The 21,458-nt window shown below is 41.1% G+C and overlaps 1 protein-coding gene across 3 annotated transcripts in view; it reads left to right on the forward strand.

The window, feature by feature from the left end:
* The window catches only part of DSE (dermatan sulfate epimerase), a 79,660-nt gene extending 66,200 nt beyond the window's left edge, over positions 1-13,460 (forward strand). For 2 of the 3 annotated variants that reach the window (XM_056125075.1, XM_056125074.1), the window contains exons 3-5: positions 3,620-3,859; positions 8,792-8,999; positions 11,427-13,459. In XM_056125075.1, the coding sequence (XP_055981050.1) occupies positions 3,620-3,859; positions 8,792-8,999; positions 11,427-13,188 (2,210 nt within the window). In that variant the 3' untranslated portion in view covers positions 13,189-13,459. Of the gene's footprint in view, positions 1-3,619; positions 3,860-8,791; positions 9,000-11,426 lie in introns of all 3 variants that reach the window. The other variant, XM_056125073.1, reaches the window with a different exon arrangement.
* The last annotated feature ends 7,998 nt before the right edge of the window (positions 13,461-21,458 follow it).

Consider the following 21,458-nt stretch of genomic DNA (forward strand, 5'->3'; position numbering starts at 1 on the left):
GAATAAATAGTTTTTGAAAGTCCAACAAATGGTTTATTATTTGGAGATAAAATGTGGTTCACATACAGATGTACATCATTATACTACTGTTTTTTGTTTTTATATTGTCACCATTCCATGGAGATGGGTTACCAGGGACCCATGGGCCATTTGAACCCAGTCTAAGACTGATAGTTCATAAACAAAAACATGAGCTATTCACTGGGAGCCAATAGATGTGGGCCAATTACTGGTGGTCCACTGACAAGTTTCTTCAGGGCAAGCAGTGATTTTATAGAGACAAAAGTGGGTATGCAGTAAAGGGGGTAAAAGGGAAGATCAAAGGTTGTGTGGCGACATACAGTATCTGAATAAAGTTGCATTTAAGAAAAGGAGTCCTAAAATCACAGTGAATTTTTAGAATGTTAAATGTATACATGGAGCTGATAAATCTAAAAATAATTTTATATATTGCCCAAAATAATTTGTGTGAACTGGAACAGAATTTTACAGATTATCCAGCATTAAAAATTTTACGTGAGATTAGCTTCTTCCTTACCTCATCAACCATTACTATAAATGCAATCTTAGAGGAAAAGAAATATTAATTGAGTAGACAAGAACTGCTGAGTTGTGTGTGCATTTTATTTCTCATGTGTACATTTTGAAGGAGGTGGAATGTTGGCCCACTTCATCATATTCAAAGTTCATTCTTTTGCCACTACATTTTGTTGCCTCTCTCAGAGCAGAATTTTTGCAGTAAAGGATAACTTCATCAACATGGTGAATTTTCATTCTATTTCCCTTTGTGCTCCACTCTCACAAAACCTTTAAAGTTAAAATGTAAACTGTGTGAAAATTCATGAAATGATTCAGAAAACCCAAGGGTTATCACGAAATGATGGCAAGAACCCTTGAATGAACTGGATCTTAGTTTGGGGCTTTGAGCTTTAGTCTAATATCGTTTTATTTCTTTTAAGTAATGTGAGTTTTAGTCTAATATAGTTTCATTTCTTTTAAGTAATGTTTATTCTTTACTGCAGGAATATAACTTATTTATTCATTCTGTGACAAATGAAATTGTTTCAGATAATAAGCAGGCACCTAAACTGATGCTTTCAATAGCACTGTAGCACTATAGCACTATTGTCCCGTTGTTCATCGATTTGCTCAAGCAGGCACCAGTAGCATCTCCATTGTGAGACTTACTGTTACTGTTTTTGGCACATCGAATATGCCACGGGGAGCTTGCCAGGCTCTGCCATGCGGGCAGGATACTCTCAGTAGCTTGCCGGGCTCGCTGAGAGGGATGGAGGATTTGAACTCAGGTCAGCCTCGTGCAAGGAAACCGCTCTACCCGCTGTGCTTTCGCTCCAGCCCAGTGCTTTCAGTAGGATTAAATTTGTTGTTCTCCTCTGGCATGAGTTTTCACATGCATCCAATTTCTGACTAAATTTATTTATCACTCTGGGGTACTCCCTTCCAGAATCCCCACCTGTAAAGTACAGTACACAAATTCATGAGTAGAGTGGACAGGAGAAGGGGTAACATCTCTGGTTTTCCTTACCTCAGTTAGTACAGTTAAGACTAATAATAGTGTTACAATCCAGCCTCCTGAACACTCACTCTAACATTAGGAGCTGCCTCGGTAATATTCAATAGTTTCACATTCTCCAAGCCATTTTTTATAGATACTGAGCGATGTAGTTTAGTGCATGCTGAGGTTCCAATGGTCTCACATAAAAACTTCAGAAGTAGGAGAATTTTAATTTACTTTCTGGTTTTCTCGTCCTATCTGACCCACAAGATAACATGAATGAATTGGATTGAAAACAGATATTGAAAACAGTAGTGTACTAGTTACAGTAGTATCAAAGGGTGAAATAATAGGTAATTGTGAAGTAATGGCTACATATCATATAAATGTATGAAGTTTGAATTTAAGTTTAAAGGAGTCAGGGTACAGTCACCTTTGCACATCCCAGCCTGAGAACACTGCTGCCCCCATGAGACAATAGTGAGAACTTACTTAGCCTGGCATGTGAGCTTCTGGTCTACGCTGCCTGTCACATACCTTGTGAGCCATTGTAGAATGTTCAGCACTGATGATCACACAGACACATCTGTGGTAATCAAGAGTCATCCCATAATTTTATTTGCAGGGGTTGTGTGTTTTAAGTAAAAGTAGACAAGGCAAACCTTGCATCTAAATACCTAAATGCAGATCAAAGTTTTATTAATGTGTCAGAGGTCCTTAACAAGTCAGCCCTTCTCTCTTGTTGAACTAATAATGTATGATTATCAATTAGAAAGATTAGGTAAGATTATTGTTTAGTGATGTGTAAATTATAAATGTTATATAGAAATGTGAAGGGTTTTTGTTTTGTTTTATTTTACTATATACTAATGGGTTTTTTTGTTTGTTTTTTGGCCAGCATTGTTCAGGGGTTACTCCTGGCAGTACTCAGAAGACCCTTTGGGATGCCAGGGATCAAACCAGGGTCAGCCGTGTGTAAGGCAAGCTGCCCTAACCACTGTACTCTCTGTAGCTCCCTACATACTAGTTTTATAGGAATCACAGAAAGCTAGTATTTCTGAGTCAAGGATTTTATTTAGAAGTGTTCACTTTCATTTTCAGGTGGGGAAATTTAAGCATGTGACAAGTTAGAAAAATGCATGACTTTGAGATATTGGTGGAAAGACTAGGCACCCTTGTGATGGGTGTGATGTTAGAATAATGTATGCATGAAAAGTATAATAAACAGTATTGTAAAGTATGGCATTTCCAAAGGTTTTTGAGGGTCAACAAGACATAATACAGCTAGAAAAGCTCTTGCCTTGCATTCAACGAACTGGGTTTCATCATTGCCTCCACACAAGGTCCCCCAAACCCCATCAGGAGTAATCCCTGAGTGCAGAGCCAGGAGTAAGCCCGGGCACTCTTGGGTGTGGCCTCAAAATAAAGAAGAAAATGAAGAAGAAAAAGTGATATGAATAATAACATAATGTAGGTTTTTTTTTTTGGTTGTTATTGTTGTTTTTGTCAGAGTCTGGATGCTGTGTTGATTTTTGCCATTAAGGTGCCATTTCAGTGCTCACTCCCAGGGCTGTGCTGCTTTTTCATATTCTGTAGAATCTTTAAGCCCACAGAGACAATGAAAAGTTGTTCCCCGATGACTGAGTAAATTGAATACTTTCTGCTTAGTATTTATTATCTCCGCAGTTGTTGTAAATCCTATACAAGTGATGAAGGTTTTGTGAAGTTACACACTTCAAATATATTTTCAGTAATGATGTTTCAGGAAAAATTTAACAAAAAGCTCAACCCATATGTTTTCTTGCTGTAAAGGTTGTTTGCACTTTGATCTGAGTCATATAATCTGAGAGGTGGTACAGTTTAAATTTATAAGGAATTAGAAAATGATACATATTGAAAGGCACAGTTTTATTTAATAAGTGAACTAAATTTATAACATGGGCCCATCACAAACTGGATTAGCAAGACATTACTTGTAATGTTGACAAGAAAGTTTTATGAAACACAATCTGTGATAAACTATTAGTCAACTCGCAGAGTTTTGTTTGGCTATGTTTTATTGATGCTTTGTTACATCCTTGACTTACTATATTCATCTTTTAGGGTACCTTCAAGAAGCCTACTTATGGACCAAGCAAGTTCTGACCATCATGGAGAAGTCTCTGGTCTTGCTCCAAGAGGTGACAGACGGCTCCCTCTACGAAGGCGTTGCATACGGCAGCTACACCACTAGATCCCTATTCCAGTACATGTTTCTTGTTCAGAGGCACTTTGACATCAACCACTTCGGCCATCCGTGGCTTAAGCAACATTTTGCATTTATGTATAGAACCATCCTGCCAGGTATATCAGGAATCTAAAGTGAAAAAATATCAACTATTATACTGTTCTTTGATTATGAAAATGGGCAAGTCTAGGAAAAGAAATGCATGATTTGAGTCCTTTTAAGATTAAAGGGACTTTTTTTTAAAATTAAAGATCCCAAGAGTTTTATGTGGCCATAATATTTTGACTGTTAATGAGAAGATTTGTGATTTAGATTTATTGGAAAGCCTGGAACAGAGCAGGAAAGAAACATAATTTGTAACTCTTTTATTTTTTTGTACTTTTTTGTACTTTTGTACTTTTTGTGCTTTTTTATACTTTTTTTTCCCCTTGCAGGGGGAGGGAGTGTTTGGACGATACTTGGCAGTGCTCGGGGCTTTCTTCTGACCCTGTGCTCAGGGATGCATACGCAGTGCTGGAGTTTGAACCAGGATTGACCTTAACTCCTAAACTTTTATTTTTGTATACACAGATTTTATACCGGCATATAAGACCATTTTATGAGTTAGAACATGAACATCTGTGATCATATGCTAATTTTCCTTTGTGTGAACACTGATAAATCCTCATTTGCTTTTTAGTTTTCAGTGTTCTAAACTATACAGACATGATTCAAAATGAAAGATAACAGCTATGCAAGTGGGAAATTTAATGTTATTTCAGTAAATAGTATATAAAATGACCAAGAAACAAATTGCTATAAACTTGTAATTTAGGGGGCCAGAGCCATCGAACAGTGGGTAGGGTAGCTGCTTTGCATACAACTGACTCGAGTTTGATCCCTTGCATCCCATATGGTCCCTTGAGCACCACCAGGAGTGATTCCTGAGCACAGAGTCAGGAGGAAGCCCTGAGCACCACCAGGTGTGGCCCCAAAAGTTCATGACCCAGCCAGTCCCTGGGTGTAGCCCTGAAGGCCCTAGGATACCACCAAAGTGGTCTAGGTAATCCAAGCAGTACTGATTCTTCCAGCCTTGTGTAGAACAGCTCCCCTGCTTGGCTGAGGATCCCCAGAAGGGCCCTTGCAGCTTCCTGAACACTGATTTGTGACACCATCTTCCCAGTCAGGTTTTTTTTAAGGATATATAGAACCTAAAGGTTTATTCATTTATAGGAGGCCCTGTAACAGCTCTTTTCTAAAAGGATGAAACTGTTGCAGTAAGGCTTAGGCAGATTTTTATCAGAATAGATTCCCCTTTCCAGCCCTCCCCATGAAATGCAAGTTTTCAATGATGATTCTATACCAAGGCTACAGTATGCAGTCTGTTTGTCCTGATTATAGACACATAATTAGAATTTCCATTACTGATTATCCAATAAATATTGAAGACCAGAAAAACCACATTAAGATCTAGTTTATGGGTTATTTATTTTTGTTGTTGTTGTTAATTCTTTTTAAAAATTATTTTAAATAAAAAGTCAAAATGAAATAACAGATATTCATGATTGGGTTTCAGGTATACAATGTTTCAACACCAATCCTTTACCAGTGTCCAGTACACGCAGAACCACAGGCGGTTTTAGTTCATAGAAATGCTGAAGGAGGCTGTTTTGTAGCTCATTTCAGCAAAGAAGAATACAAGGACCCTTAAGAGGGCTCTTGTTTTGTAATTTGATTCTGCCTGCCAGCAGCCTCTGGGCTTAGGCAGCTGTGAGTTGTGTCTGTGGCAACTTGGTTAAACTGGAGAACACAGAATACCTCTATGAGGAAGATTAATTTTTCTGTGTAATTAGTTATATAAAACTTTATCAATATTTCTGTACCCGGTGGTGTACTGGGGAGGGGATGCAAGGAAGAGTAAAATATTGTCTATTGTCAAGAAACACACAGACTAGAAGAAGATTCTAAAATCACATTTATAACAAGATTTTCATGGGAGTACATTAATTAAACTACTGGTAGAAAAACTAAACCATTAGCTGTAAATTATGTAAATATGGGCACACATTTCAGAAGTGACTCTTTTCTCAACAATGTTTCTCTTGTCTCCTTTTACTAGTCTAATAATGATTATTCCTGTCCAAGCCACACTTTCTCCCATTCTTTTTAAAGAATGCCTAGGTATCTTTAGTCATGCCTGTTTTATTTTCTTTTTCCTCACCCTTTTGACTATGATCTTTGAATTTTCTCACTTTTCTTTTACTTTCAGCATTATACACTGGCACGATTTCCTATGGAAACAGTTTTCTTCATATAGGAATTCAGTTTCTTCCCTAAATCTTGCATCTTCGTTGGATGATGCAAGAAGATGCATCTTCTTTGTTGGATGACAAAATAAAGTCTTTTGTATTATCTTGGTCTATGAAAGTGGGATGCTTTGCTGGAGCATCCCCAGGTATAGGAACTCACCAAGCATAAGGGGATAGCCCAGGTAGCTTTCTAAATAGTTATGTACAGCAATCCAGCATGGATATTAGACAGTGAGGAGGGTTGGATATAAATATATATATGTGTTAGGGCTGGAGCGATAGCACAGCGGGTAGGGCGTTCGCCTTACAAGCGGCCAACATGGCCGACCCGAGTTCGATTCCTCCGCCCCTCTCGGGGAGCCCGGCAAGCTACCGAGAGTATTCGATATGCCAGACACAGTAACAACAAAGTCTCCAATGGAGACGTTACTGGGCCCGCTCGAGCAAATCGACGATCAACGGGAGGGCCTTTACTTTTTACTTTACTTATATATATGCATATATGCGTGAGGCTCATACAAGTGTGTGGAGAGTGGTCCCAGCATGGCCTTGGCTGGGGCCTGGAGGTCTTCAGCTGTTGGGCCCTGGTGCAGACAGTCAGGCACAGGGTATGAGACTCTGCCTTGTTCTCTCCCGGGAGCTGAGTGTGGGACCCAGGTGTGTGGGACCCGGGGCTGAGATCTCCAAGCCTGCACGGTTTGGGACTGGACCTGCCAGTAGCTAGACAGTTAGACCCACCAACTGCCGTGTAACCCCAACAACGGCCAGGATCCAGAGATTATCACACTCAGCTCCCGGGAGAGAACAAGGCAGAGTCTCCTACCCTGTTCCTGACTGTCTGCACCAGGGCCCAACAGCTGAAGACCTCTGGGCCCCAGCCAAGGCCATGCTGGGACCACTCTCCACACACTTGGATGAGCCTCACGCATAAAAGAACTGCAGAGGAACCCAGGTGTGTGGGACCCGGGACTGAGATCTCCAAGCCTGCACGGTTTGGGACTGGACCTGCCAGTAGCTAGACAGTTACACCCACCAACTGCCGTGTAACTCCAACAACGGCCAGGATCCAGAGATTATCACACTCAGCTCCCAGAAGCGCGCAGCCACATTTGCGGCCACGCGACATCTTATCATCTCATTTCTACTTTGGACAAACTGGCAGGCTACCAAATGTAACCTGCCCATACGGCAGAGTCTGGAAAACTCCCCGTGGTATACCCAGTATGCCAAATACCAGTAACAATGATGGGTCTCATTCTCCTAACCCTGAAACAGCCTTGAATATGGCACTTTAAAAAAAAAAAAATCTCAGGGCTAGGGCGAAGGAGACGTTACTGGGGCCTGCTCGAGGCAATCGACGAACAACAGGATGGTCGTGATCGTGATATGCATATATACATATCATTGTCACTGTCTTCTCGTTGTTCATCGATTTGCTCAAGCAGGCCCAGTAACGTCTCCATTGTGGCAATTGTTACTGTGTTTGGCATATCGAGTACTTCACGAGTAGCTTCCCAGACTTTACCATGCAGTCAAGATACTCTCGGTAGCTTGCTGGGCTCTCCAAGAGGGGTGGAGGAATCGAACTCGGGTCGGCCATGTTGGCCGCTTGCAAGGCAAATGCCCTACCCACTGTGCTATTGCCCCAGCCCATATATACATATATATGCATTAATAGTTATGACATTACCAAAAACATATTGCCACAGAAAAAATACAAATTTACACACAATATTTATGGAACACTTTCAGAGGAATTTTGATTAATTTCTCAGAGGTGAAGTGTGAATATTGTGGTTTTGTTATTTATTGGGGAGGTTGTGTAAAAGAAGTCTACCAAGCCATTTTGGGGGCAGGGGTGGGGGAACCATTCCTGGAGATACTAGGTTCAGACCTGCAGTTCAGTACTAGAGCCTGAGGATACAATCTTGGGCCCACTGGACCACTCCAGTGGTGCCAAGGGCATCTAGGTCTATGCCCAGCATCACTGGAGTCTTCAGGTGCTACACTATGGTGCTCAGAGGTCCTGTGGTGCTGGACATAGACCTCAGTCTGGTACATGCAAGGTATGTGACTGAATCCTTGATACATCTTTCTGGCCCATTGTTTGTTCTTTGTTATCAAAAATGCTGGAGCGATAGCACAGCGGGTAGGGCGTTCGCCTTACAAGCGGCCAACATGGCCGACCCGAGTTCGATTCCTCCGCCCCTCTCGGAGAGCCCGGCAAGCTACCGAGAGTATTCGATATGCCAGACACAGTAACAACAAAGTCTCCAATGGAGACGTTACTGGGCCCGCTCGAGCAAATCGACGATCAACGGGAGGGCCTTTAATTTAATAATTAATTTAATCAAAAATGCACCAACCCAATGTTCCTTTGGCTGGATGTGCAATGGGCTGGAGTGATAGCACAGCGGGTAAGGCATTTGTCTTGCAAGTGGCCAACATGGCCAACCCGCGTTTGATTCCTCCACCCCTCTCAGAGAGCCCGGCAAGCTACCAAGAGTATCTCGCCCACATGGCAAAACCTGGCAAGCTACCCGTGATATATTCGATATGCCAAACACAGTAACAATTGTCACAATGGAGACATTACTGGGCCTGCTTGAGCAAATTGATGAACAATAGGAGGACAGTGACAGTGATCAAAAATGCACAATTGATTCTAATTTGCAACCAAGCCTGAAAATAATTGTTCAAACTTTTATGGGACTCTACGTATTTCTCTTGATCTTAATTTTGTCAAACCTCTTTCCCCAGGATTTCAAAGAACAGTGGCTATCGCAGACTCAAATTATAACTGGTTTTATGGTCCAGAAAGCCAATTAGTGTTCCTGGATAAATTTGTTATGCGTAATGGCAGTGGCAACTGGCTGGCTGATCAAATCAGAAGGAGCCGTGTGCTGGAAGGCCCCGGGACCCCATCCAAAGGGCAGCGCTGGTGTACTCTTCACACGGAGTTTCTCTGGTATGACAAGTGGGGCTGGCACTAAAGAGAACTTGTGCCCAGAAAACACTGGTTGGCTTTTGGCACTTGGAAAAAAAACCCTAAAACACTTTTTAATCTTTTCTCCATATCACTAAGTACTTGGCAGCTTCACTTTAATGGCCTATCAGAGCATTTGAAACTCTTAAAAAAATTTCCTACTATCAAAGATCTAATTAACTGTTGTTCAGTTTTGGTTTTCTTGTATTAGAGATGTTTTGGACTCATACTATTTCATAGGTATGAATAAAAAGTGATTTACATCACTTTACTTTTTAAATTCATAAAGAGAAAACCACAAAATCTGGCTGGGTTATTTTGATAATCACAGCAAAAAATAATAAACGTAAAATATTTTATTTTGTTTTAGTAAATGGAGCATTATAATCTAACAACCAGGCTATGACTAAAATTTCAAAACTGCTTAAAAGTGTCTGAGAGTATTAAAATTTCAAAACTGCTTAAAAGTGTCTGAGAGTATTAGGTAGTTTCACTTTGATAATTAAAAAAAATTGTGATTTCCCACCCCCACCCCCTAATCTTTTAAGCCTAGAAGCAGAAGCCAGGCTTTCCTTTTAAATGGACTGCCAAACATATTGTTGTCATTCAATAAATGAAAAGAAAAATTACAGGGAACTAGTTAATCATCAATCTTTGATGTCTTTTCAAGCTATTGAAACTTGCATTCAACACCAAAATAAGCTTTTCTTTTCAGCTTTAATTGTTTCTCTGTATTATTAATTTTTAAACAATTAAGAAAAATTAGTCGAGTGGTAACTGTTTGTAGTTTATATAGCAACTCTAAAAACTGTTTTCACAGATGAGCTAAGTATATTAATATATAGCCATTCCTGGTTTCTAGGACTTAAAAGTAATTATTTAATAGTTTACTAGTTTAATTTGTCCCTAAGAGGCAATCATGAGAGTTCTATTAAATTTACAATAGGAGCCAGATTAACACCAAGTCTAACTTGATTTTTAAAACTCTTCCTTTGTAGGAGTATACGTATATATAAGCTGACTAAAACCCGTGAAAAAGATAGCTATCTCATTTTGTATTTGGGCTTGTTAAATCGCAGCAGTTAAGCCAACATAATGCTAAATCAATTTCTAATTTCCTGAAATTAAAGAGTCTAGAACAACAGATGAAGTCGCCAAATTCAAATTCCAAGAAGATTCCATGAGTCATTGATTTACTTTTGAAAAAAATATAGCTAAGAGTTAAAAAATAGGGGTCTTGCTTTCTTTCCTTGAACAGGTACCTGTGTGTGCATGTAAAGAATATTATCTTGGGCCATGTTATGTCTGCAGGCCTGGGTAATTCTCAAGCACTATCCTCAGGAGTGATACTTGTCTATATTCAGGGGACCAAATGTGGTGCTGGGGTTCAAACCAAGATATTGCCTTGCCTCCTGTACTCTCTTTCTGACTCCATGTGTCCTGATTTCTTCCATTTATGATCAAAGGTTGTGGTTCGAAGTATTCCCTTATACAGTCAACAGTGTCACTGTCATAGCAAGCTACTATTTTTGGGTCTCTGTAGCCATATTGCCATGTAGGCTCACTGTTTTTTATTTTCTTTTGTTTAAGTTTCTGCCTTTACTTTTAATTATACCAAAAAACATAAATTTTTACCTTTTTCTGGGGAAGGGGCACACTCAGTGGTACTTGAGGGACCATGCCATGCCAGTGAGCAAACATGACGCTCCCATATGCAAAGCATGCACTCTAGCCCTTTGAGCTATCTCCCAAGCTCTAAACTTTAACCTCAACAATTAAAACAATCCATTTCCTCCATTAGGTTGTCTCCTAATTGTCCACCCTCTGTATCCCCTAGCATGGTGACCTCAGTTCTTTAGACCAGTTCTCAGGCTCTGTTGCCTTTGCTTTAACCATTTGTTATTACCTTACTATATTTCTTTATATTCCTTCCTCATTTGAAAGAGATCATTTTGTCCCTCTCCCCTTGACTTCAATCAGCATGATACTCTTAAGATCCATATATTGCATGACTTTTTTCTTTTCTTATAGCAAGTGGTTATTTCATTGTATAAATAGATATATACGTCACAACTTTTCTTTTTTGTTTGTTTTGTTTCTCAGGGGTTATTTCTGGCTCTGTGCACCATATGGAGTGCTGGGGGTCAAATAATGGTCAGCTTTTTGCAAGGCAAGATTCTTACCCTCTGTATTCTCTCTTACCCCAGTGCACAGTTTATTCATTCACTCATCTGTTCTTGGACACTTGGGTTGTTTCTATATTTTAGCTGTTGTGAATAGTGCTATACAGGCATGCAATGCCTTTTCTGAATATAGTTTTGGGCCTTTGGGGTGGATGGCATTACTGTTTTGTGTATTATTTTCACTTTTATCAGACACCATTTAATCTTTAACAATTAATTCTTTCAGGTACGATGCCAGCTTGAAATCTGTTCCTCCTCCAGATTTTGGCACCCCTACACTGCATTATTTTGAAGACTGGGGTGTTGTGACTTATGGAAGTGCTCTGCCTGCAGAAATAAATAGATCTTTCCTTTCCTTTAAGTCAGGAAAACTCGGGGGGCGTGCAATATATGACATTGTCCACAGAAACAAATACAAAGATTGGATCAAAGGATGGAGAAATTTTAATGCTGGACATGAACATCCGGACCAAAACTCATTTACTTTTGCTCCCAACGGTGTGCCTTTCATTACTGAGGCCCTTTATGGGCCAAAATACACATTCTTCAACAACGTCTTGATGTTTTCCCCAGCTGTGTCAAAGAGCTGCTTCTCTCCTTGGGAAGGTCAGGTCACAGAAGATTGCTCATCAAAATGGTCAAAATACAAGCATGACCTGGCGGCTAGCTGTCAGGGGAGGGTGGTTGCAGCAGTGGAGAAAAATGGAGTGGTTTTCATTCGAGGAGAAGGGGTGGGAGCTTATAACCCCCAGCTCAAGCTAAAACATGTCCAGAGGAATCTGATCCTCCTGCACCCACAGCTGCTTCTCCTTGTGGACCAAATTCACCTGGGTGAGGACACCCCCTTGGAATCTGTGGCAAGCTTCTTTCATAATGTGGATGTGCCTTTTGAGGAAACAGTGGTAGATGGGGTCCATGGGGCATTCATCAGACAGCGAGATGGTCTATATAAAATGTACTGGATGGATGATACAGGCTACAGTGAGAAAGGGAACTTTGCTTCAGTGACCTACCCTCGGGGCTATCCCTACAATGGAACAAACTATGTGAATGTTACCACGCACCTCCGAAGTCCCCTCACCAGGACAGCTTACCTCTTCATAGGGCCGTCTTTAGATGTTCAGAGCTTCAGCATTCATGGAGACTCTCAACAGCTGGATGTGTTCATAGCTACCAGTGAGCATGCCTATGCCACTTACATTTGGACAGGGGACAGTACAGGACAGTCTGCTTTTGCACAGGTCATTGCAGACCGTCAGAAAATTCTCTTTGACCAGAGTTCTGCCATTAAGAGCACCCTTGTCCCGGAGGTGAAGGACTATACTGCTATTGTGGAACAGAATCTGCAGCATTTTAAGCCAGTGTTCCAGCTGCTGGAGAAACAGATCCTGTCCCGAGTACGGAACACAGCTAGTTTTAGAAAGACTGCTGAACGGCTGCTGAGATTTTCAGATAAGAGGCAAACTGAGGAGGCCATTGATAGGATTTTTGCTATATCACAGCAGCAGCAGCAGCAGCAGCAGCAAATCAAGTTGAAGAAAAACCGAAGGGTAGGGAAACGCTATAAATTTGTGGATGCCATTCCTGATATTTTTGCACAAATTGAAGACAATGAAAAAAAGATTCGACAGAAAGCTCAGATTTTGGCACAGAAGGAACAGCCTGTAGATGAAGATGAAGAAATGAAAGACCTTCTAGATTTTGCTGATGTAACCTATGAGAAACACAAAAGTGACTTGATGAAAGGCCGTTTTGGACAGGGGAGGATGGGAACAACTCACAGCAAAGCTCCATCACTGTCTGCTTCGTATACCAGGCTGTTCCTAATTCTGAATATAGCCATTTTCTTTGTCATGTTGGCAATGCAGCTGACTTATTTCCAAAGGGCCCAGAGCTTACATGGCCAAAGATGTCTTTATGCCGTGCTTCTAATTGACAGCTGTATTCTGTTGTGGTTGTACTCTTCGTGTTCCCAATCACAGTGTTAGCACTGAAGCTGTAAATTGCTTGAACATGTTGTGATTACAAGAGTCTTTGCAAAGAACACCAAATTCCATTGCCCTAGTTTGTTGTTGGAGTTTTCTTCAGGTTCCTTTTTTGTAAGTTAAAGTGAAGGTACTTTCATATGAGAAAGCAAGGATGTGGAGAAATCCAAATTGGAACAAGCAAAAACATTATCAAAGGGATAAGAGTGGCTCCATTGTCTTATAGTGTTTCTTATATAGTGTTTATATTTTGTCTTGACTAAATTGGGCATCCATAGGGCTGGAGCAATAGCACAGCGGGTAGGGTATTTGCCTTGCACGCAGCCAACATGGTCGACCCGAGTTCGATTCCTCCACCCCTCTCGGAGAGCCCGGCAAGCTACCGAGAGTATCTCGCCCGCACAGCAAAGCCTGGAAAGCTACCTGTGACGTATTTGATATGCCAAACACAGTAACAAGTCTCATAATGTTACTGGACCCAATTGAGCAAATCAGTGAACAATGGGAGGACAGTGACAGTGACAGTGAAATTGGGCATCCATAAATTCAACTTTAGAAGAAACAAAGTCTAGCTTGAAGAGTATTTTACTTTAAAAGACACACAAGAATTTTAGACTGAATTTTATTAAAAATATCTTAATGTTTTCACCAAATTGCAGATACCAAATGACAGAAAATGCCAGAGCACAAAATCTGAGAAATATAGATTTTTTTAAATGGTATAGTTTTGGGAAAGTAATGTTGCTCTGCCCTGGCATGGTGGTGGTAATTCCTTGAAAGAGTAGTTCTTTAGTCAAGTGAATATTAGGATTGTATGTGGCATTACTATCTGGATACTATTTATGGTGGTGGTAGAATTTCATTAAAAATTTAAAATGTATTTCCACTAAAATCACATCTATGAATAATATTTGGTTTCCAAAATAAAACCATGCACCTGTTACAATTTTTCATACATTGTGGGTCTAGTAAATTAGAGATTAACAGTTTATTTAATTCTCTACTTTTTACTTACTTGGAAAACAGGTTGTGGATCCAACAACTAAAACTCAAAATTAAGTATTTTTATAGATAGATTTCAGTACCAAATAAGATGGGGAAGCTAAATTTTGATTATGATTTCTTATATTTTTTGATAGCAAAATTTCTTCAAGTTTATTTTGCTAAATAAATATAATTATCATTCTTCTACAGTGTTTTTCTTTTTTTTTATTAGTGAAACACCATGAGGTACAGTTGTAGACTTACAAATTTTTGTGCTTGGGTTTCAGTTATACAATGATTGAGTACCCATCCCTACACCAGTACCCATTCTCCACCACCCCTAATCCCAGTATCCCTCCAACCCCCAATCCCTCCATCCTACCCTGCCTCTGTGACAGGCCATTCCCTTTTGTTCTCTCTCTCCTTTTGGGTGCTTTGGTTTGCAAAAGAGGCATTGAGTGGTAATCATGTTTGGTCTATAGTCTACTTTCAGCATGCATCTCCCATCCTGGGCATATCTTCCCAACACCCTTTATTTGGTGCTCTCTTCTCTATCTCAGCTGCCTTTACCCCTAGAGTGTGCAGCTGGCCTCCAAGCCATGAAGTAAACCTCCTGGCAATTCTTGGGTGTTAGTTTCCTATTTTGTTACTTTATGTTTACTTTTTGTTACTTTTTTTTCCCTAGCTGGATGCAATCTATGTCTGTTCCTCTCTTTCTGACTCATTTCACTTCTAAGCATGATACTTTCCATGCAGTACCACTTGTCTGTAAATTTCATGACTTCATCCTTTCTAACAGCTCCATTGTGTAGATGTACCAAAGTTTCTTTAACCAGTCATCTGTTCTCAGGCACTCAGGGTTTTTCCAGATTCTAGCTATTGTGAACAGCGCTGCAATGAACAAACAAGTACAGATGTCACTTTGACTATACTTTTTGCCTCTCAGGGATATATTCCCAGGAGTGGTATTGCTGGGTCAAATGGGAGCTCAATTTCTACTTTTTTGAGGATCATCCATACTGTTTTCCGAAAGGGCTGAACCAGTTGGCATTCCCAGCAGCAGTGAAGGAGGGTCCATTTCTCGCTTACAGTGTTTTTCTTTTATTGTCCCATTACATTCAGTTTGCATGCAGCAGTTTTGAAATCTTTAAAGAGAAATGTTTATTTGGACATATATTAAACTTACAGTGTTTAAAATTGGGAAAAGTTATTTCTCTGCTCCCTTTTTTACTGTTGAAGAATATTTTAAACTTTTAAAACAAGTCAACTTCTGATAAGTAACACTAAGCTTTAAAACATTGAATTTTTGTACTTAAGTTGTCAAGAGGTAACAACAGCATAGAGAATTGTAAAGATATTCTATGGTTTATTCTTCACCATTTAAAAGATGGTATATTAAAAAATTAAAAATAAACTATCTTACACTTGGCCTATTTCAGTCATTTCTCCCTTAAAAACATAAAATATGATTGACTCAAATTTTACAGTTAGACATAAAAGTAGTAATGAAAATCCCTTCGTGGAAGTACCCATATGTAACTGAAACAAGCATGGGAGAAACTTTTATGAGCACGGGAGAAACTTTTATGAGCACCTTTTTATTGTTCTCATTTTAAACCTTCTCACAAACAGAACACAGAATTTTAACTGTACTTCACTCATTATACTTCAATGCTTGGAATCTAGAAAATGGCTTTTGAAGAAGTATTTTTTTTTTCTTTCTTGGAAAAAGTCTCTAGGGAGGATGTCATTACACACTGTTTAAAAGAATAATGTTTTTGAAAGAATAATGCTTCCGTTTGTCCTGCATGGATGCTGTTACTGGGATTTAAACTTGCTTTATGTGACAGATTCTCCGTTTACTTAACCTCATTCTACATTCCTCTCTTCTACTCTTTTCTCATTCGAAAGGTTAAATTGTCTCAAATGATCAAAGGGAAATTTCTATGAAAAGGGAAAATTGGTCTTAGAGACTTCCAAGTAAACCTGATCCCAGGTCCAAAACCTTTGACACACTTTGTGCTAGAAACAAAAAGTACAAACAATTGCCAAAATCCAGTTTTCCTTCTGTTTTCATTAAGTTAAGATGTTTTATTAGTCTCCGTTGCATGATTCATTTTAAAACATTAGTCCAAATTAAAGAAAATTTTTTAAAAAGGTAATCATGTATCTTTAAAACAAAATGAATTTAACGGCTTGTTTTTCTTCTAGTAAATTTCTTTTTTATTTCATAGAAAAAATTGCCAAGAGTGACTAAGTGGCTATGTGAAAAACATGTGGAAACAAATCAATTCTGCATAGTGAGATATGGTTTATATCAGAGCTAGTACATGCATGATAAAACTAAGGGACTCTTTGTATCTTCAAGTAAACCAAGTAATGTTCAGTCTCCTTTGAAACTGAGTAATTAATTGTGATATCTGTTTCAGTGCAGCTCTTTATGAAAGAAGTGTTTCAAATTCATTGGATTATACACAACCTGTTATCTGGGGAACTGGCAGGGTTTGTGTTCCTAGTCTTAAAGAAAATTTGGGAAACAGCAAACAGGCCTTGTCTATAGTGAAAGGGGCCTATTTCTAGATTGTGTTCATTAGTTTATAAATAGCTATGCTGATGGATGATCTGATGAGAGAATATACTTTTGAGATCAGAGCAATTGTCAGTGAAGTCAAGTAGAAGACCTTAACTGGGACTATTTTAATAATTCATTTTGTATTGCCTAAAATACTGAATTAATACTCCCACAAAAAAACCTTAAATTTTTTAGCAGGTAGGGCGTTCGCCTTACAAGCGGCCAGCATGGCCGACCCAAGTTCGATTCCTCCGCCCCTCTCGGAGAGCCCGGCAAGCTACCGAGAGTATTCGATATGCCAGACACAGTAACAGCAAAGTCTCCAATGGAGACGTTACTGGACCCGCTCGAGCATATTTTTTATTTATTTGCTGAATCACTGTGAGAACAGTAACAAAGCCTTTCAGTTCAAGTCTTGGTCGGTCATACTATGATCAAACACCTGTCCCTTCACCAGTGCACATTTTCCACTACCAAGAACCCCAGTATACCCCCCTCCCACCCACCTCCCACCTGTGTGGCAGATTTCCACTTCTCTCTCTCTCTCTCTCTCAACGTTGATCACATTCAATATTACGACAGAAGACCCACCACTGTTATTTGGAATTTTCCCCAACATTCAGACCTGCCACAAAGACATCATTAGAAAATTTGTTTTCTAATGTTGATTATGAAGAGCATATGATGTTGTGTGGCCACAGTAGTGGTCACGTGAATTTGGAATTCTAATATTTTAGTAATAAACCTAGAGGGATTACTGCCAGAAGCCCCTGGATTCTGAGATTAGTATGTGTGCCTCTGGGTTCATGGTCGGTCAGAAGCCGGAGGAGGCATTTGAGGGTGGCAACCCGGAGCATTGTCATGGAGAGGAGCAGGGCCAATTCCACCCCACATCCCATGAAGCCCCATGTGCCTCATCAATGCAGTCACATACCTGGCTGTTCATTAGGCTCTAAAAATGCAGGACACCATGTCGCTGCCACAGAGGGGAACAGGTGGAGGGACTGACACCCTTCCCCTCCCAGGGTGGCATAGCACCATAGTTAAATACACAGTCCAGATGCATTTCGGTTAGGTATTATCTTCTGCTCAGATTTTCCCACCACCAAGCCTGATTTTCAGGGAGATGATTTACTTTCCATTGATCATTTTGCATATAAGGAAATGTCGCACGGCCCCGTGGTTCGGAGAAAATGTCCTGGTACCCACATGCCAGAGCCATGCTTGTAGAAGCTTATGTTCACGGGGATTCCATCTGGAGAAGGCGGGGAGATAGCACCTACCCCATCTGGGACCTCCCAGTTTGGGGCCTGGAGCATTCTCCGGGAGCTGTGGGGCCCTCCAGCTGGTTTTCTTCTTTGTTACTGTGTGCTGTAAGATGGCGCTGGGGTGCGAGTTGTGGGCATGACTTCCGGAATCAGAGGTTGCCTGGGAGCTGGGGCGGCCCCATTGCAGTTCGGAAAAAAAAACTTAAATTTTTAAGAGGTTGTGAAATGACTATTTTATTAGAAAATAGTTTTAACAGTATAGGAGGCACCCAAATGTGTTTTTTTTTTCTATTTTTGCAGGAATTGAACTCAGATGCAAGGTACATGCTCTATCACTGAATACATCCCTAGTTCTCCAATCTGGTGGGGAGGAGGGTGTTTGGACCATACCTAATGCTACTTAGGGGCTATTTCTGACTTTCTCTTGTGGTTCTTGGAGACCATATGTGGTGCTGGGGATAAAACAGGAGTCAGCTGCATGCAAAATAAGTAAATGTTTTACTTCCTAGTGCTATCTCTCCAACAACCTCCAAATGTTTAAGAGAAAATCCTGACATGATGACATTTAAAAAATTTTAAATGGAGCAATAGCACAGCGGGTAGGGCGTTCGCCTTACAAGCGGCCAACACGGCCGACCCGAGTTCGATTCCTCCGCCCCTCTCGGAGAGCCCGGCAAGCTACCGAGAGTATTCGATATGCCAGACACAGTAACAACAAAGTCTCCAATGGAGACGTTACTGGGCCCGCTCGAGCAAATCGACGATCAACGGGAGGGCCTTTATTTATTTTTTGATGCCATTTGGGTAGTAAAAATGTCTATCATTGAGAAGACAAAAGACGGCAGGTGTGTAAATTGGTCCAACCACTATAGAAAATGATGCAGAGATACCTCAGAAATTAAACTATTATTGATCATATTCTGTCTCTAAATGAATCAAAAGTTGCTACAAGTGTTTAGAGAAAGCAAGTTGTGAATTTTTTTTTCATTTTTTATAATTTTATTTATTGAATCACCGTGAGAGCAGTTACAAAGCTTTCAGGTTTTAAGTCTCGGTCATACAATGAAACACCCATACCTTCACCAGTGCCCATTCTTCACCACCAAAAACCCCAGTATACCCCCATCCCACACCCTCCCCCTACCTGCGGGGCAGATGATTTCCACATTACTCTCTCTCTCTACTTTGATTGCATTCAGCATTTTAACACCAGACCCACCATTATTATTTGGGATTTTACCCCAACACTCAGAACTGCTTAAAAGGCAACAGTAGACAATTTGTTTTCTATTGCTGGTTATGAATAACATATGATGTTGCGTGGCTGCAGTAGTGGCCACGAAATTTTGAAATTCCGAAATTTTAACAATTAAATCTGGAAAATTTCTGCCAAAACCTGGTATTTGTTCCTGTGTCTCTTGTATCATAGCCATTAAGCAGCTTTATCAGGAGCCAGAAAGGCCATTAGTGGGTGGTTACTCAGGGTCTCGTTCGGACGGGGAGGAAAAAGCTGGCTCCACCCCCATCCCATGAGGCCCTGCGTGTCTCATCACTGAAGGCCCAAACCTGATTGTTCAATGGCCTCTGGAGAATGGCAGTCACTGAGCTGCCTAGGGGGAGCAGGCGAAGTGACTGCACCCTTTCCCCCAAGAATGGCCCCGCGACAGTAAGCTACTGCAGGGTCCGGACACAGCACTGTAGTAGCACTGTCCTCCCGTTCATCAATTTGCTCGAGCAGGCCCAGTAACATTTTCATTGTGAGACTTTGTGTTATTGTGTTTGGCATATCGAATACACCACAGGTACCTTGCCAGGCTATGTCGTGCGGGCAGGATGCTCTCCGTAGCTTGCCAGGCTCTCCAAGAGGGGCAGAGGAATGGAACCCAGCTCGGCGGGGCTGGTTGCGCGCAAGGCAAATGCCCTACCGCTCCAGCCATTTCTGCTAAAAGCCACTGAGTTCCAAGATTTGTTTCTTAGTCTCTGGGATCATGGCCATTAAGCAGCTTGATCAGGAGCCAGAGAAGCCGTTCGTGAGCGGCAACTCAGTGTCTTGTTGGGGCGGGGAGGAAAGGGCCGGCTCCACCCCTATCCCGTGAGGCCCCGCATGGCTCATCACTGCAGGCCCAAACTTGACAGTCCAGTGGCCTCTGGCGGATGGTGGTCGCCAAGCCACCAAGTTGGAGCAGATGGAGGGACAGCACCCTTTTGCCCCTGGGGTGGCCCGGTGACAGTAACCTACTGCGCAGTCCAGACGCATTTCTGCCAAAAGCCATTGGGTTTCGAGATTTGTTTCTGAGTCTCTGGGATCGTGGCCATAAGCAGCTTGATCAGGAGCCAGAGAGGCCATTCATGGGCGGTGACTCGGGGTCTTGTTGGGACTGGGGGAAAGGGCCGGCTATGCCCCCGTTCTGTGAAACCCCGCATGTCTCATCACTGCATGCTCAAACCTGAATGTCCAGTGACCTTTGGAGAATGGTGGCCACCGGGCTGCCAGAGGGGAACAGACCAAAGCACAAAATCTATTCCCACCTGGGTGGCCCGGCACCAGTAACCTACTACAGGGATTGGATGCATTTCTGCCAAAAGCCATTGGGTTTCAAGATTTGTTTCTGAGTCTCTGGGATCATGGCCATTAAGAAATTCAATCAGGAACCAGATGAGGCCATGCCTCCAATTATATAGCTGAGCTGGAGGTGGTTTGTGGGTGTGTCTCCCACATACCTAACTTTTGGCTGTCTACTTTCTCGGTAAACTTTGCCCCAAGTTTTTGGGTCTGGCCAAAGGCACAGCAGCAATTTTGGGGTATCTGGAAGTCTGAAGGCGCCATCTGGCTGCTGATGCACTCGCCTCACAGGTACAGATTAACAATGTTTTATTACATTTACAATGTAAATGCCAGTTTTCCCATTGAAGTATAATGCAAGAGATACTTTGATGAGCAGATGGTTATGTAGTTTACCTCTCAACTTTTGAAAGTTAAGGAACAAGTCATAGATAAGACCCAGATCTGTACTTGGAAAATGACAATGTGGTCATCTATGTCATAGATTAATTCAGAAAATAAAGGTTAGAAAGGTGTGTGAAGTTAAAACTTGAAGGCTTGTGCTATAAAAGGGATGAGGTGATTTTGATGAAATCTCTAAAATCTACATATGGATAAACATTAAGTGAGGGCAGTCATTCATCTCCCCACTCCCTGCCTTGTTCTTGTTCCTGTGCTCATTTATTCTGCTGGCAAAGCCATTTGCCAGATTCCCTCCTCTTACTGTTCATGCTGAGCAAAGGTCGGTTTGTATGCCTTGTTTAGCTTATCAGCAAAGATGACATTTTCTCAGCAATGTTTCGCAGATTTTTCAGCTCTTTGTGTGGAATGTCAATACAGTGCTGACAGGCTTTCAGGAAATGACTCAGACAAACGCATTCCCCTACATAGACTAAACTTTTAATTT

Source organism: Sorex fumeus, unplaced genomic scaffold (genome assembly GCF_029834395.1).
Source record: "Sorex fumeus unplaced genomic scaffold, SorFum_2.1 ptg000054l, whole genome shotgun sequence".
Taxonomy (NCBI): Eukaryota; Metazoa; Chordata; class Mammalia; order Eulipotyphla; family Soricidae; genus Sorex; species Sorex fumeus.